The sequence below is a fragment of the Bos indicus genome, chromosome 24 (genome assembly GCF_029378745.1).
Source record: "Bos indicus isolate NIAB-ARS_2022 breed Sahiwal x Tharparkar chromosome 24, NIAB-ARS_B.indTharparkar_mat_pri_1.0, whole genome shotgun sequence".
NCBI lineage: Eukaryota > Metazoa > Chordata > Mammalia > Artiodactyla > Bovidae > Bos > Bos indicus.
The window spans coordinates 26,476,014-26,489,643 of record NC_091783.1 but is presented as its reverse complement, the minus strand read 5'-3'; the positions used below and the strand labels follow the sequence as shown (position 1 = coordinate 26,489,643).

Genomic DNA, 13,630 nt, shown 5'->3' with positions numbered 1-13,630 from the left:
CCAACCGGTTACATTGTGGCCCCTTGTTACTTTTCTGGCTCCATTTCTTACTCCTCTTCCCTCATCCCCTACTCTCAAGCCACTTCAAGCTCCTTGCCTTCCTTGATTTCTCCAAGCATTCCCTCACCTTAGGGCCTCTGAATTGACTTTACCCTCTGACCCAAAGCTCTTGGCTGATTCTTTCACCTCTTTCAAAAATCATCAAGGATAACCTTCTCACTTAGGCTGGCCCAACCACCTACTGAAAATGACCATCACTAACATCCAACCTCACCCTCACCCATACACACTCTACCCCACTATAGACCCTAATTATTTGGCTCTACTTTTCCCTCCAGGGTGTTTATTTATCACTTTACTGTCACAAGGAAGACTTTGTTTTGGTTTGTTAATTTTCATCTGCTTTGTCCATTGATGAAACCCAAGCACCTAGACACTTCCAGTATATAGTAGGCACTCAGCATATACTGGGCTTCCCTGATAGCTCAGTTGGTAAAGAATCTGCCTCCATTGCAGGCGACTCCAGGTCAGGAAGATCCCCTAGAGAAAGGATAGGCTACCCACTCCAGTATTCTTGGGCTTCCATTGAGGCTCAGCTAGTAAGGAGAAGGGAAAGGCTACCCACTCCAGTATTCTGGCCTGGAGAATTCCATGGACTGTACATGGGGTCGCAAAGAGTCAGACACAACTGAGTGACTTTCACTTTCTCTTTTTCAACATATATTAGAACTTATTTTGTTGAGTTGATGAAAAACAATGAACACATTTAAAATGTACCATGCACTGTTTTAAGCTCTTCATATGCATTAACTCAGTGAATCTTCAGTATTACTCCCATAAAATAGCTATTATAGGGCTTTCCTGGTGGCTCAGTGGTAAAGAATCCACCTGCCCATGCAGAAGACGTGGGTTCAAACCCTGGTCCAGGAAGATCCCACATGCTGTGGGACAACTAGGCCCATGAGCCACAATTACTGAGCCCATGCTCTAGAGCCCGTGAGTGCCAACTACTGAGCCCACACACCACAACTACTGAAGCCCATGCCCTAGAGCCCATGCCCCACAACAAGAAAATACACGCAGTGAGAAAGCTGGGCTCTGAACTAGAGAGCAGCCCTCACTCACTGCAACTTGAGAAAAATCCCCAAGCATGCAGCAACGAATGCCCAGCGCAGCCATAAATAAATAGATAAATAAAACTTTTTTTAAAATAAATAAGAAAATAAGCTACTACAGTCATCCCCTTTACAGAGGAGGAAACTGAAGCACAGTAAAAAGTAACTTGCCCCATATAACATGGCTTAAAAATAATACAGCCAAAGTCCAAAACCAGACAGTCTGGTTCCAGAGTCTTACTCTTAACCACTAGTCCTATCACAGAATAAAGGAACAACAGCTAAAATAGGCTGAAGGATTGGATGGAAATGAAAAGACAAGAAAAAAACATGGCACCATTGGAAACTACACAACTGGTGAGAAGGAGGTTAACAGAATTTAAGAAAGCTGGCAGGGTACACCTAAGAAGAAATACTGCTGTGATTTGAACATCTCCCACAAATCTGTAACTGAAACGAAATGATGTAAAATGCAAGTGGCTTTTGGTGGACTTGCATGTGGCAGAAGTTTTTAGATTGTTTGATTTGACCTTAAAAGGGGTAATACGAGGACCAAGAAATAAGAGCTACACCATGACGGGTTCGACACAATCTAAGGAATTTTCAACAGTTCTGTCCCAGTATGAAGTCTCTGATCTCCAAAAGGATCTTGCTACCTCTCACAGAAAGAGGCAATCAGAACTCAGAAAATAACACAAAAAGAATTTGTAAAGGGGACTCATGTCTGATGGATGGTTGGTCAAGATTTGTTTTTAAAGACCTTTCCTTGCACTCATATTTGTCTTTTATGTTAACATTGGGTAAGTAAAGGGACTTACAGAAAAGTAGTGCTATGCCCAGAAGTATGGCAAGGATCGCCCATTTGCCGAGTATCACGTCCGCGCTCCGTGCAGCAGCCCGGCATTGAACGGGGTTAGTACAGTCACAGAGGTTCACTCTCAAGGTTTTTGTTGCAGATAGCCCTGCTCTGTCTTTTACAGCAACAGGAATGAAATATTCTTGAAATTGGGCATTTTTCTGATATGCAAGACGGGCAGCTGTATCTGAAAGAAAAAAAAGGAATTATATTTTTAATGAACGTGGATTCCTCCTTTAAAATTTGTTTTACCACTTCTATTTTTTAAAGATATCATTCTCGAAGAACCACCTGCACGTGAAAATGGATGAAAAAAGATGACGATCTTCAACCTTTTCAAGCATTAATATCACCGTATATATGTCACCCACTGTAACTTTTTCAAAGAGAGCCTTAAAGAAATAACTTGGCATTGCAGTGACCCAGTAGCATTTCAGCAATATTTAACATCCCCTTATCTCTTCCCTTATCAACAAGCTAATGATGCTAGATTGGCTCTTGACATACACTCTAAGCATTTCTCTAAAGTAGCAGCTTACGATACTCATAAAAAATTAACACCAACAGTTACACGTAACAGATGTCCTATGTTGATATTCTTTTATTTATTTACCTCCTCGTACCTGTCCACTGTCTTTAGGTATAAGACAGTGTTTCAAAACACAACAGACCCTTGGTTAATAACGCCTTCCCTCTGGAAGTAATCTCAATACCAGAAAGCTAATGAACATCCCCCAGGCTAGGTAGGCTCACATCAACATGGATATAGTTATATCCTAACAACACAAATTTATACAAACTGTGATATTTCCCCCATGATCTTGTTACCTTATTTCAATGATCCATATTATCAACTGGCCAAAAGCTCCACACACTTTCAATGGCAATGACAATATTTTGGGTTTTGTAATAAATGAAATGACAAAATACTGCAATGTACCTCCCGGAAGTGATCTGTAATGTTTAAGTGTTTCTTAAATGCACTGTTAGAGCTAGTAAGAACTTCAAAGATTTCTGGCTGTACCTCAGACCCAAAGCTCCCCAGAGGAATGTGAATTACCACTGAGGGTTATTTGGAACTTTTGCAGGATTATATTGTGCTGTAAGTAAAACCTTTCAAATCCCTCTCGTCCCTCAAGACCGCAAGCTGAGCCATATCCATGTCTTATTCATTCATATTAGTGCAGCAGCCTCTGACTTTCCTTGCCATTCAACTCTGTCCTCTTCAGATTACCTTCTAATTGTTATACCTGTCACTTCTTTAAAGACATAAATCCAATACAGCACTGCCTTGCATGCACACTCTCAAAGGTCAGTCTGGCTGGTATAGAAGGCCCTTCACCACCAGATTCCATCCTTCCTCCTGCCAAGCTCTCGGCATTCCTACTAAAACCTTCTAAACACCAATGCTTACTTATTGTCCTGGTATTTTCCTTCTTTTATGTATATTTGTTTATCAAACATTTATTAAGGAGTTAGTATCTACTAAGCACTGGACTAGGTGCTGGAAATACACAGATGGGTTAGGAATGTTCTGAGGAAGTCATGTAATAGAGTAGAAATGTAAACAGATAATAATACAACATGAAGATTATATGTAGACAAAATAGGTCAATATTAGGTTCTCCATAAATATTATGAATTAATACCAAGCTAGAAGTGGGCGGGCTTCCCTGATGGCTCAGTGGTAAAGAATCCGCCTGCCAAAGCAGCAGATGCAGATTCAATCCTTCCTTCTCAGGAGGATCCTCTGGAGAAGGAAATGCAACCCACACCAGTTTTCTTGCTTGGAAAATTCCATGGACAAAGGATCCTGGCGAACTGCAGTCCATGGGGTCACAAAAGAATCAGACATGACTCAGCGACTAATCAACAACAACAAAGAAGTGGGAAGGAGGTATTCTAGGCAGAAGGAACAGCATATGCAACAGTCGAATTGCATGAAAGAGCATAGCATAGTAACAAAACAGTAGTGATCTATGGCTGTAACACAGAAAATTGCAGCCTCTAGAAACTACCATTGTATGAGGTTGCACTGCAGGCTTCAGTGGCTGGCCCCTGTCCATAGCCTACCATGTTTCCTTCCAGAACATCACAGAGTGCTTTTCCATATACCCAGATAACTCATTTCCAGAGTTTTTTCACTAAAATTTAAGGTGCCCATCTTCTGTTTTTTCTTCATCTTACTGTAGTGACTTCAAAAACACAGCAAAATCAATTTGTTTTAATAATAAGTTGCCCCTGCTAAGCTTAGTCATTTCAGTCGTGCCCAACTCTGTGCGACCCCACAGACGGCAGCCCACCAGGATCCCCCATCCCTGGGATTCTCGAGGCAAGAACACTGGAGTGGGTTGCCATTTCCTTCCCCACTGCGTGAAAGTGAAATTGCTCAGTCATGTCCTACTCTTAGCGACCCCATGGACTGCAGCCTACCAGGCTCCTCCGTCCATGGGATTCTCCAGGCAAAAGTACTGGAGTGGGTTGCCATTGCCTTCTCCAAAGTTGCCCCATAGTTTAACAAAGATTTTTGTCTTTGTTGTAAATGCAAATATTGCCTTCATAAAAATTATGAGTTTTTTTTTAATTTTATGTATTAATACAATATATAACACAGGCCCCATACAGTATTTGCAAAAGTTAAAGTTAGCCTTCTAAAATCTGTTCATGAGAATCCATTTTACATTATGCTTCATGTGAATAAAGCAGTAAATCCATCCTCAGTTATTTCAGAGCATACAAATCATTATTTTTCATAAAATACCATTAACTCTGGTGATCGTCCATAGTCTGTTGATTTCTGGAGAAGTGTTTGCCAAGCTGAAGTAAAATGGAGCACCGTTGATGGAACTGTCATGATCAATAGCCGAAATGTCAACATAGTCCATGTTTCCTTTGCAAATAACTAGATAATCTTGAAGTATTTCTGGTGGGTTATCATTCACATCTTCAATGCTAACTGCGAGGGTTCCAGTACATGATCTACCATCTAGGAAGAAAGAAAAAAAGTTGAGTGTAGTTCACAGTTTTTTAAGGGAAAAAAAAATCAGCTAGATTCTAAATATGCATGGACTTTTTAATTTTTTTAATTTTATTTATTTATTTTTGGCTGTGCCAGGTCTTCATTGCTTGCACGTGGGCTTTCACTAGTTGTGGCAAGCCGAGATCACCCTCTAATTGCACTGCACGGGCTTCTCATTGCAATGGATTCTCTGGCTGCAGAGCACAGACTCTGGGGTACATGGGCTCAATAGTTGTGGCACACAGACCTAGTTGTCCCACAGCATGTGGGATCTTCCCAGACCAGTACCCTGCATTGGCAGGCAGATTTTTTTTTTTTTTTAAACACTGAGCCACCAGGGAAGCTCCTGGGTTTTTTTAAATAAATAAACTGATAATTAGAGAAAATGGCAAAGAAGAAGGTAGATGGATAAATGAAACCTGTAGAGCATCTAAAATGACTACTGTGCTGTTGATAGTATCAGATATAACTGCCCATAAACCTTTAACCAGAATTTTTACCAAAAAATAAAAATAAATGTCTGAATTTCAAACTCTCTAGTTCCTTGGGTTCCTTTTGGTACAGATGTCAGAAAGAGTAAAGTGACCATAGAAAAACTTTTCTAATCCTGGTACATATTTTAACCATCTAGGAAGATTTAAAAATATATATATATATATATGATGTCCAGGCTCCTAGATCAGGGATTCTTAATTCAGTTGGTCTCAGATAGTGTCTATACCTTGAAATTACTTTTAAACATCGCCAATTATTTTCATAGTTAGCCAGGGTTGAGAAATTCTGGGTTTCCTTAAGGAACAGAATGTAAAGAAAAAATCATTTTAACTCTATAGTCAGCTGAGCTATTTAATGATTTAATTTAAAAAGACATAAAGAGATCTAGAAGAGTCTGGTGAGACCATTTCATCTAGTCCTAGACTTGAGTTTCATCTTGCCCTCTGACACAGAGATCTATAAGCTTGTAAGATGTTGCCATGCTAGGGACATAAAGATAAAGAAGGCATGGTTTCATGCCACCAAGCAGTTTCACCTTGTTTTATGGTTAAGATAAATAGAAACAATCTTTAAAGTAATTTCTAAGAACTCTGTCTACTTGGTGGCTCTGATGGTGAAGAATCTGCCTGCAATGCAAGAGACCTGGGTTTGATACCTGGCTTGAGAAGATCCCCTGGAGAAGGGAATGGCTATACACTCCAGTATTCTTGCCTGGAGAATCCCATGGATAGAGGAGCCTGGCAGGCTACAGTCCATGGGGTCACAAAGAGTAGGACACGACTGAGCGACTAAGACTTCACTTTCAACACAAGAATATGGGTTTCTCAGGTGGCGCAGAAGTAAAGAACCCACCTGCCAATACAGGAGACACAAGAGACTCGGGTTCGATCCTGGGGTCAGGAAGATCCCCTGGAGAAGAAAATGGCAACCCACTCCAGTATTCTTGCCTGGAAAATCCCATGGACAGAGGAGCCTGGCGAGCTATAGTCCATAGCGTCCCAAGAGTAGGATAAGACTGAGCACACACACACACACATATAGCACAAGAGTAATTCTGCCCAGAAATAACTGCAGTTTATTCTCTAACTCTTCTATAACATCCCAGATGAAAACTCGTGTTTTACCTTGATCTATTGCCAGGACTGTAATATTATACAAATCATTTTTGGGAGTTATAACCTCCCTGTCCAAAGTTTTGTAAGTCTCTACTGACCCCGAACCTTCATTAATGGTGATCCACTCTTTAGGATCATGCAATATTTTGTACCTGTTAATAAAAAATAAAAATGATTTTAGCACTATAAAATGTATTGATATATTAGTGTCTCAATCATTACAAATACATTGTAAGTATGTGGTTATAGATTTCTTTGTACCTTAAACCACTGGAACTTTTAGTTTCAGGGTCATATGCCTTATAGCCACTGATCTTTGAACCCACTGCGGAGTTTTCTTTAATCCGTATATACTGGACTTCAGGGCTGCATTCAGGCCCTTCATCCTGATCCTTCACATGAACTGTGACCACAGCTCTGTTCATGGTTGTCATCCTGAGTGCAACATCTCTAGTAAATGGAGCTTCATTGGCCACTCCAATTTCCAGGACCACTTGATGGCTTTCTTCATAATCCAGTGGCTTTCAAAAAAAAAAGACAAGTATATCAACATCAGTGTAAAATACATTAGGTATTTCAAATAAGTGAACTTTTGTCACTATGAACAGTGCTGCATAAATTCTGTGCTCCCATTTAGCCAATATTGACTTTCATCCTTCACTAAAGAGAGAGGTAATTTTTCACTATGATTTTAGCAAAAGAGGCCTTAAAATTGTGGAATCCAATTCCTAAAATATTTCTATAGCTCATTCTTACAAAAGGAAAATATTCTGAACCTGAAGATAATACAAAAACAGGACAGAATTCTGGCCTTGTTTAGAAGACGAACTTAAGGGTCATCTGACTCATGGAGAATGTTCAACTTACTATTAATATTTTCCACTGAAAAGGGCTCTTATAAAATTAGATGTTGACCTGAAACTGAGATGGTGCAGTGATTTTATCTCTGATAGAAACCACATTTCAAATGCATGTTTGAATTGTCCTGTAAGGCATGCAACTGAGCAATCTTTATTTAAGCTTTTCCTTTTATCAAAATCCACACAGGTTCTCATTTCTTCTTAGAAATCTTCTTTGGCTTTTTGCCAGTTCCTTCTTTGTTGAATAAAACTTTTACCCCTGCTCATCATCTACTTGCATGAAAATTTCATCTTTGACAATTCGAGAATTATACTTTGCTATCACTTGTAGTTTATCCAAAGAAATTCTCACAGTGAAAATGCAGAGGAGGTGGTGCTTGGAGTAAAGAACTCGCTTGCCAATGCAGGAGATATAAGAGACACAGGTTCAATCCCTGTGTTGGAAAGATCCCCTGGAAGAGGGCATGGCAACCCACTTTATGTTCCATAAGGTGGCAAAGAGTCAAACACAACTAAAGCAACTTAGCATGCATACACCCAAGAAAAACATAGGTGCTAATTGGTACTATTATTATCATCATCCCCATTTTACAAAGCAGGAAAAAGAGAAGAGGAGATAAATTGGCTTTCCCATGGCCAAAAGAAACCCATTTGCGCTAGAGTTTGAAGCCATGTAGTCTGGTTTGAGTCCATATTCCTAACCACACCACTATAATTCTGCTTAATTGATTCACCAGCCTGTGAAATCTTTTGAGCCAATTCTTTAATTACAGCTGATTTTTATACAGAAAATCAAGCTAAATCTAAAAAACACTATTTTACTGTACTGAAAAACTAAAGCACTTTTCTTTTTTATTGAAGTATAGCTGATTTATAGTGTTGTATTAATTTCTGCTATACAGATAGTGATTCAGTTATACATATACATTGTTTTTTACATTCTTTTCCATAATGGTTTATCTCAGAATGTTGAATATTATTCCCTGTTTTATACAGTAAGACCTTGTTGTTTATCCATTCTATATGTAATAGTTTGCACCTACTAACCTCAAACTCTCAGTCCATCTTTCTCTTCTCCTCCTCCCCCTTGGCAATCATGTTTGTTCTCTATGTTAGAACAATTTTTCTTTGATTCTTTTTCTGCTTATTAAATAACCACTGGCTAAATATTAAACAAAATAAAAACTGAAGAGCAAAATTTTTCATTTAAACCTTTCTCCACATCTGAGTATTATCAAGTTGAGATACTAATGTGTTGTGCTTTGTTGCTTCGGTCATATCCGACTCTCTGCGACACTATGGACCATAGCCCACCAGGCTTATCTGTCTTTTACATCTCCTGGATTGGCAGGTGGGTTCTTTACCACTAGCACTAACTGGGAAGCATACTAATACTAATCCAATAAGAAGTCAAAAAAATTTCTGAATGTTAGAATCTGCAAAATGCATGTGAAACTCTTTTTGACTCTTTTATTAAAAGCCCAGAAAATGTATCACCAAGAGAGAAAAAGGATTGATATCTGTTTATTTGTTGCTAATGAACACTATCTCACAAATTACACGTATTGCTATGGTCATGCTGAGAGTTAGAGCATCTGCTGGTGATGAGAAATGGATAGAAATTTAGAAAACAGCTGCTGCCCTGGAGAAAGTGCAGTTTGTTTGATCTAGAGTCACTTGCTATAAGCCTTAGAGTTTGTTTATGTAATTTTTAAGGCTCAAGCTAGATATTGCCTTAGTGGATTAAAGTCTCCAATATTAGAAATCTGGTGAGATGAAATAATGATTATTGAAGAATTATGAATTCTCCTCAACCGCAGGGTATCTTTTTGTTTCATCAATTGAAAAAAATGTCCAAAAATATTCCATAATATCCCTTACCTGCACTAAGATGCTAACAACTCCCCAGAAAATGTAATGTGAAGATGGAACTAAAGATGCTCTATGTTAAAATGACCAAGGGAAAAAAGTCACAAAATTGAAAGAATAACAGTGAATATTAGTATTAAATATATTATTAAAAACAACTATAATACAGCTGGGAAAAATATGACTAAGCAGTAGAAGGGGGTGACAGAGGATGAGATGGTTGGATGGCATCACTGACTCAATGGACATGAGTTTGAGTCAACTCCAGGAGACAGTGAAGGACAGGGAAACCTGGCATGTAGTTCATGGTGTCACAAAGAGTCAGACACAACTTAGCCAATGAACAACAACAAGTTGGAGTCAAAGAAACATAGGCTCAGATTTTGTCTCTACTACATCCAAGCTGTGTCACTTTGTGTAGGCTTCTTAATGTATCTGAGACTAAGTTTTCTCTTCTGTACAATTCTCAGAATGACATTTAACATTAGCGCACATGGTAAGTGCTGTAAACTACAAGACAATTTTCTTTCTTGTTCTGGGTCAAGAACACAAAACCAAGGGTCTTTTGAGAAAGACCCTTTTCTGCCCTCATAACATGGATCCTAGAATGTAGTAGTGGAACCAACAGTACAATATATAGAACAAAGAATATGTTTACTCAGTGCAGTTTGAGGTAATACTATATCTCATCCTCGACATCACCTTTTAAAAAGATCAACTACACTCAGGCTTATATTCAAAAGAGAAAGAGTGAGAACAATATGAGCTAATAAATTATATCATTTAACTATTGTTAAAGGAATTGGAAATATTTATCCTAGACAAGGTAAGTCTCAAAGGACATAAAAGCCTTTTCAAAGCATTACACCTGTTCTGTAAAGCGTTAGATATAAAACCTGGTCCAAGACATGGGTTACAGACAGAATAATTTAGACACAGTATAAATAAGACCTTCTGAGGATCAGAGCTCTCCAGACATGGAATAAGCTGCCAGTGGAGATGTGGAGATCCTTAATAATTGAGAATGTTCAAGCATAAGTAGGTGCCTAATAACTGATAACAAAATTATACAAGAAAGACAGCATGAAAGCAGAACTGCTTGACTAAATAGATTAAGTTCTCTTACAACTTGTATAGTGTATAATCTGAAACCATTTAATTGATTAAACCACTAATTGATTAAAACTTAACTTGCCTCTTCAATATTCACAAATCAATGTGATATACCACATTAACAAATTGAAAGATAAAACCCATATGATTATCTCAATAGATGCAGAAAAAGCTTTTGACAAAATTCAACATCCATTTATGATATTAAAAAAAACCCTCAGAAAGCAGGCATAGAAGGAACATACCTCAACATACTAAAAGCCATATATGATAAACCCATAGCAAACATTATCCTTAATGGTGAAAAATTGAAAGCATTTCCCCTAAAGTCAGGAACAAGACAAGGATGCCCACTCTCACCACTACTATTCAACATAGTTTTGGAAGTTTTAGCCACAGCAATCAGAGAAGAAAAAGAAATAAAAGGAATCCAGATTGGAAAAGAAGAAGTAAAACTCTCACTGTTTGCAGATGACATGATCCTCTACATAGAAAACCCTAAAGACTCCACCAGAAAATTACTAGAGCTAATCAATGAATATAGTAAAGTTGCAGGATATAAAATCAACACAGAGAAATCCCTTGCATTCCTATACACTAATAATGAGAAAACAGAAAGAGAAATTAAGGAAACAATTGCATTCACCATTGCAATGAAATGAATAAAATAGGAATGAAGCTACCTAAAGAAACAAAAGACCTACATATAGAAAACTATAAAACATTGATGAAAGAAATCAGAGATGACACAAATAGATGGAGAAATATACCATGTTCATGGATTGGAAGAATCAATATAGTGAAAATGAGTATACTACCCAAAGCAATCTATAGATTCAATGCAATCCCTATCAAGCTACCAATGGTATTTTTCAAAGAACTAGAACAAATAATTTCACAATTTGTATGAAAATACAAAAAAAAAAACCTCAAATAGCCAAAGCAATCTTGAGAAAGAAGCATGGAACTGGAGGAAACAACCTTCCTGACTTCAGGCTCTACTACAAAGCTACAGTCATCAAGACAGTATGGTACTGGCACAAAGACATAAATATAGATCAATGGAACAAAATAGAAAACCCAGAGATAAACCCATGCACCTATGGACACCTTATCTTTGACAAAAGAGGCAAGAATACACAATGGAGAAAAGACAATCTCTTTAACAAGTGTTGCTGGGAAAACTGGTCAACCACTTGTAAAGAATGAAACTAGAACACTTTCTAACACCATACACAAAAATAAACTCAAAATGAATCAAAGATCTAAATATAAGACCAGAAACTATAAAACTCCTAGCGGAAAACATAGACAAAACACTCTCTGATGTAAATCATAGCAGGATCCTCTATGACCCACATCCCAGAGTAATGGAAATAAAAGCAAAAATAAACAAATGGGACCTAATTAAAATTAAAAGCTTCTGCACAATGAAGGAAACTATAAGCAAGGTGAAGAGACAGCCTTCAGAATGGGAGAAAATAGCAAATGAAGCAACTGACGAAGAATTAATCTCAGAAATATACAAGCAACTCCTGAAGCTCAATTCCAGAAAAATAAGCAACCCAATCAAAAAATGGGCCAAAGAAGAAGACATACAGATGGCTAACAAACACATGAAAAGATGCTCAACATCACTCATTATCAGAGAAATGCAAATCAAAATCACAATGAGGTACCATCTCACGCCGGTCAGAATGGCTGCTATCAAAAAGTCTATAAACAATAAATGTTGGAGAGCGTGTGGAGAAAAAGGAACCCTCTTACACTGTTGGTGGGAATGCAAACTAGTACAGCCACTATGCATTGGAAAAGACTCTGATGCTGGGAGGGATTGGGGGCAGGAGGAGAAGGGGACGACAGAGGATGAGATGGCTGGATGGCATCACCAACTTGATGGACATGAGTTTGAGTGAACTCTGGGAGATGGTGATGGACAGGGAGGCCTGGCGTGCTGAGATTCATGGGGTTGCAAAGAGTCGGCCACGACTGAGCGACTGAACTGAGCTGAACTGAACAGCCACTATGGAGAACAGTGTGGAGATTCCTTAAAACAAATAGAACTGCCATATGACCCAGCAATCCCACTCCTGAGCATACACACCGAGGAAACCAGAATTGAAAGAGACACATGTACCCCAATGTTCATCGAAGCACTGTTTACAATAGCCAGGACATGGAAGCAACCTAGATGTCCATCAGCAGATGAATGGATAAGAATGCTGTGGTACATATACACAATGGAACATTACTCAACTATTAAAAAGAATGCATTTGAATCAGTTCTAATGAGGTGGATGAAACTGGAGCCTATTATACAGAGCGAAGTAAGTCAGAAAGAAAAACACCAATACAGTATATTAATAAATATATATATGGAATTTAGAAAAATGGTAATGATAACCCTATATGTGAGACAGCAAAAGAGACACAGATGTAAAGAACAGACTTTTGGACTCTGTGGGAGAAGGCAAGGGTGGGATGATTTGAGAGAATAACATTGAAACATGTATATTATTATATGTGAAATAGATCGCCATCTAGGTTTGATGCATGAGACAGGGCACTCAGGGCTGGTGCAATGGGATGACCCTGAGGAATGGGACAGGGAGGGAGGTGGCAGGGGGTTCAGGATGGGGGAACACATGTACACCCATGGCTGATTCATGTGAATGTATGGCAAAAACCATCACAATATTGTAAAGTAATTAACCTCCAATTAAAATAAATTAATTTAAAAAAATAAAAGCAAAAGAAAAAAAAAACTTGCCAAATTGTCAATTACTCATTATTTACTGTACCTTTACAACAGACAAAACACCTTCATTAGTTGCTTTGTCTGTAGTGATTTTGAAATGTCCATTTTCATTGCCCTTTAAAATAGTAAAATTGGCTCTCCAATTGGCAGTGTTAATCAAATCCTTATCTTCTACGGGTATTCTTAGAATTTCCACATTGACCGTGTTTTCCTCGACTGATGCTTCATACTGAAACAGAGAGAACTCATTAAAACCTTATCTTATAAGGGAAACTTCTACAAAGAAAGTAAAACACGTCTTTCACTCCAAAAGTACTTGTTCTTAAAGCTTTTGCCTAGATTATTTCAAAACATGAATCATGAAAGCATTGTTTTATTAAGAGTTACTTTTACATGAACGTAGAACTTTGATACAAATGAAGACTAATAC

At 38.2% G+C, this 13,630-nt stretch overlaps 1 protein-coding gene across 2 annotated transcripts in view; it reads right to left on the bottom strand.

Annotated features, from left to right (window-relative positions):
* The window catches only part of DSC3 (desmocollin 3), a 56,637-nt gene that overhangs the window by 17,160 nt on the left and 25,847 nt on the right, over positions 1 to 13,630 (bottom strand). For both annotated transcript variants that reach the window (XM_070778774.1, XM_019986947.2), the window contains exons 9-13: positions 13,244 to 13,429; positions 6,862 to 7,121; positions 6,610 to 6,752; positions 4,733 to 4,957; positions 1,934 to 2,158 (exon numbers count right to left, since the gene is read on the bottom strand). In XM_070778774.1, the coding sequence (XP_070634875.1) occupies positions 1,934 to 2,158; positions 4,733 to 4,957; positions 6,610 to 6,752; positions 6,862 to 7,121; positions 13,244 to 13,429 (1,039 nt within the window). The remainder of the gene's footprint in view (positions 1 to 1,933; positions 2,159 to 4,732; positions 4,958 to 6,609; positions 6,753 to 6,861; positions 7,122 to 13,243; positions 13,430 to 13,630) is intronic.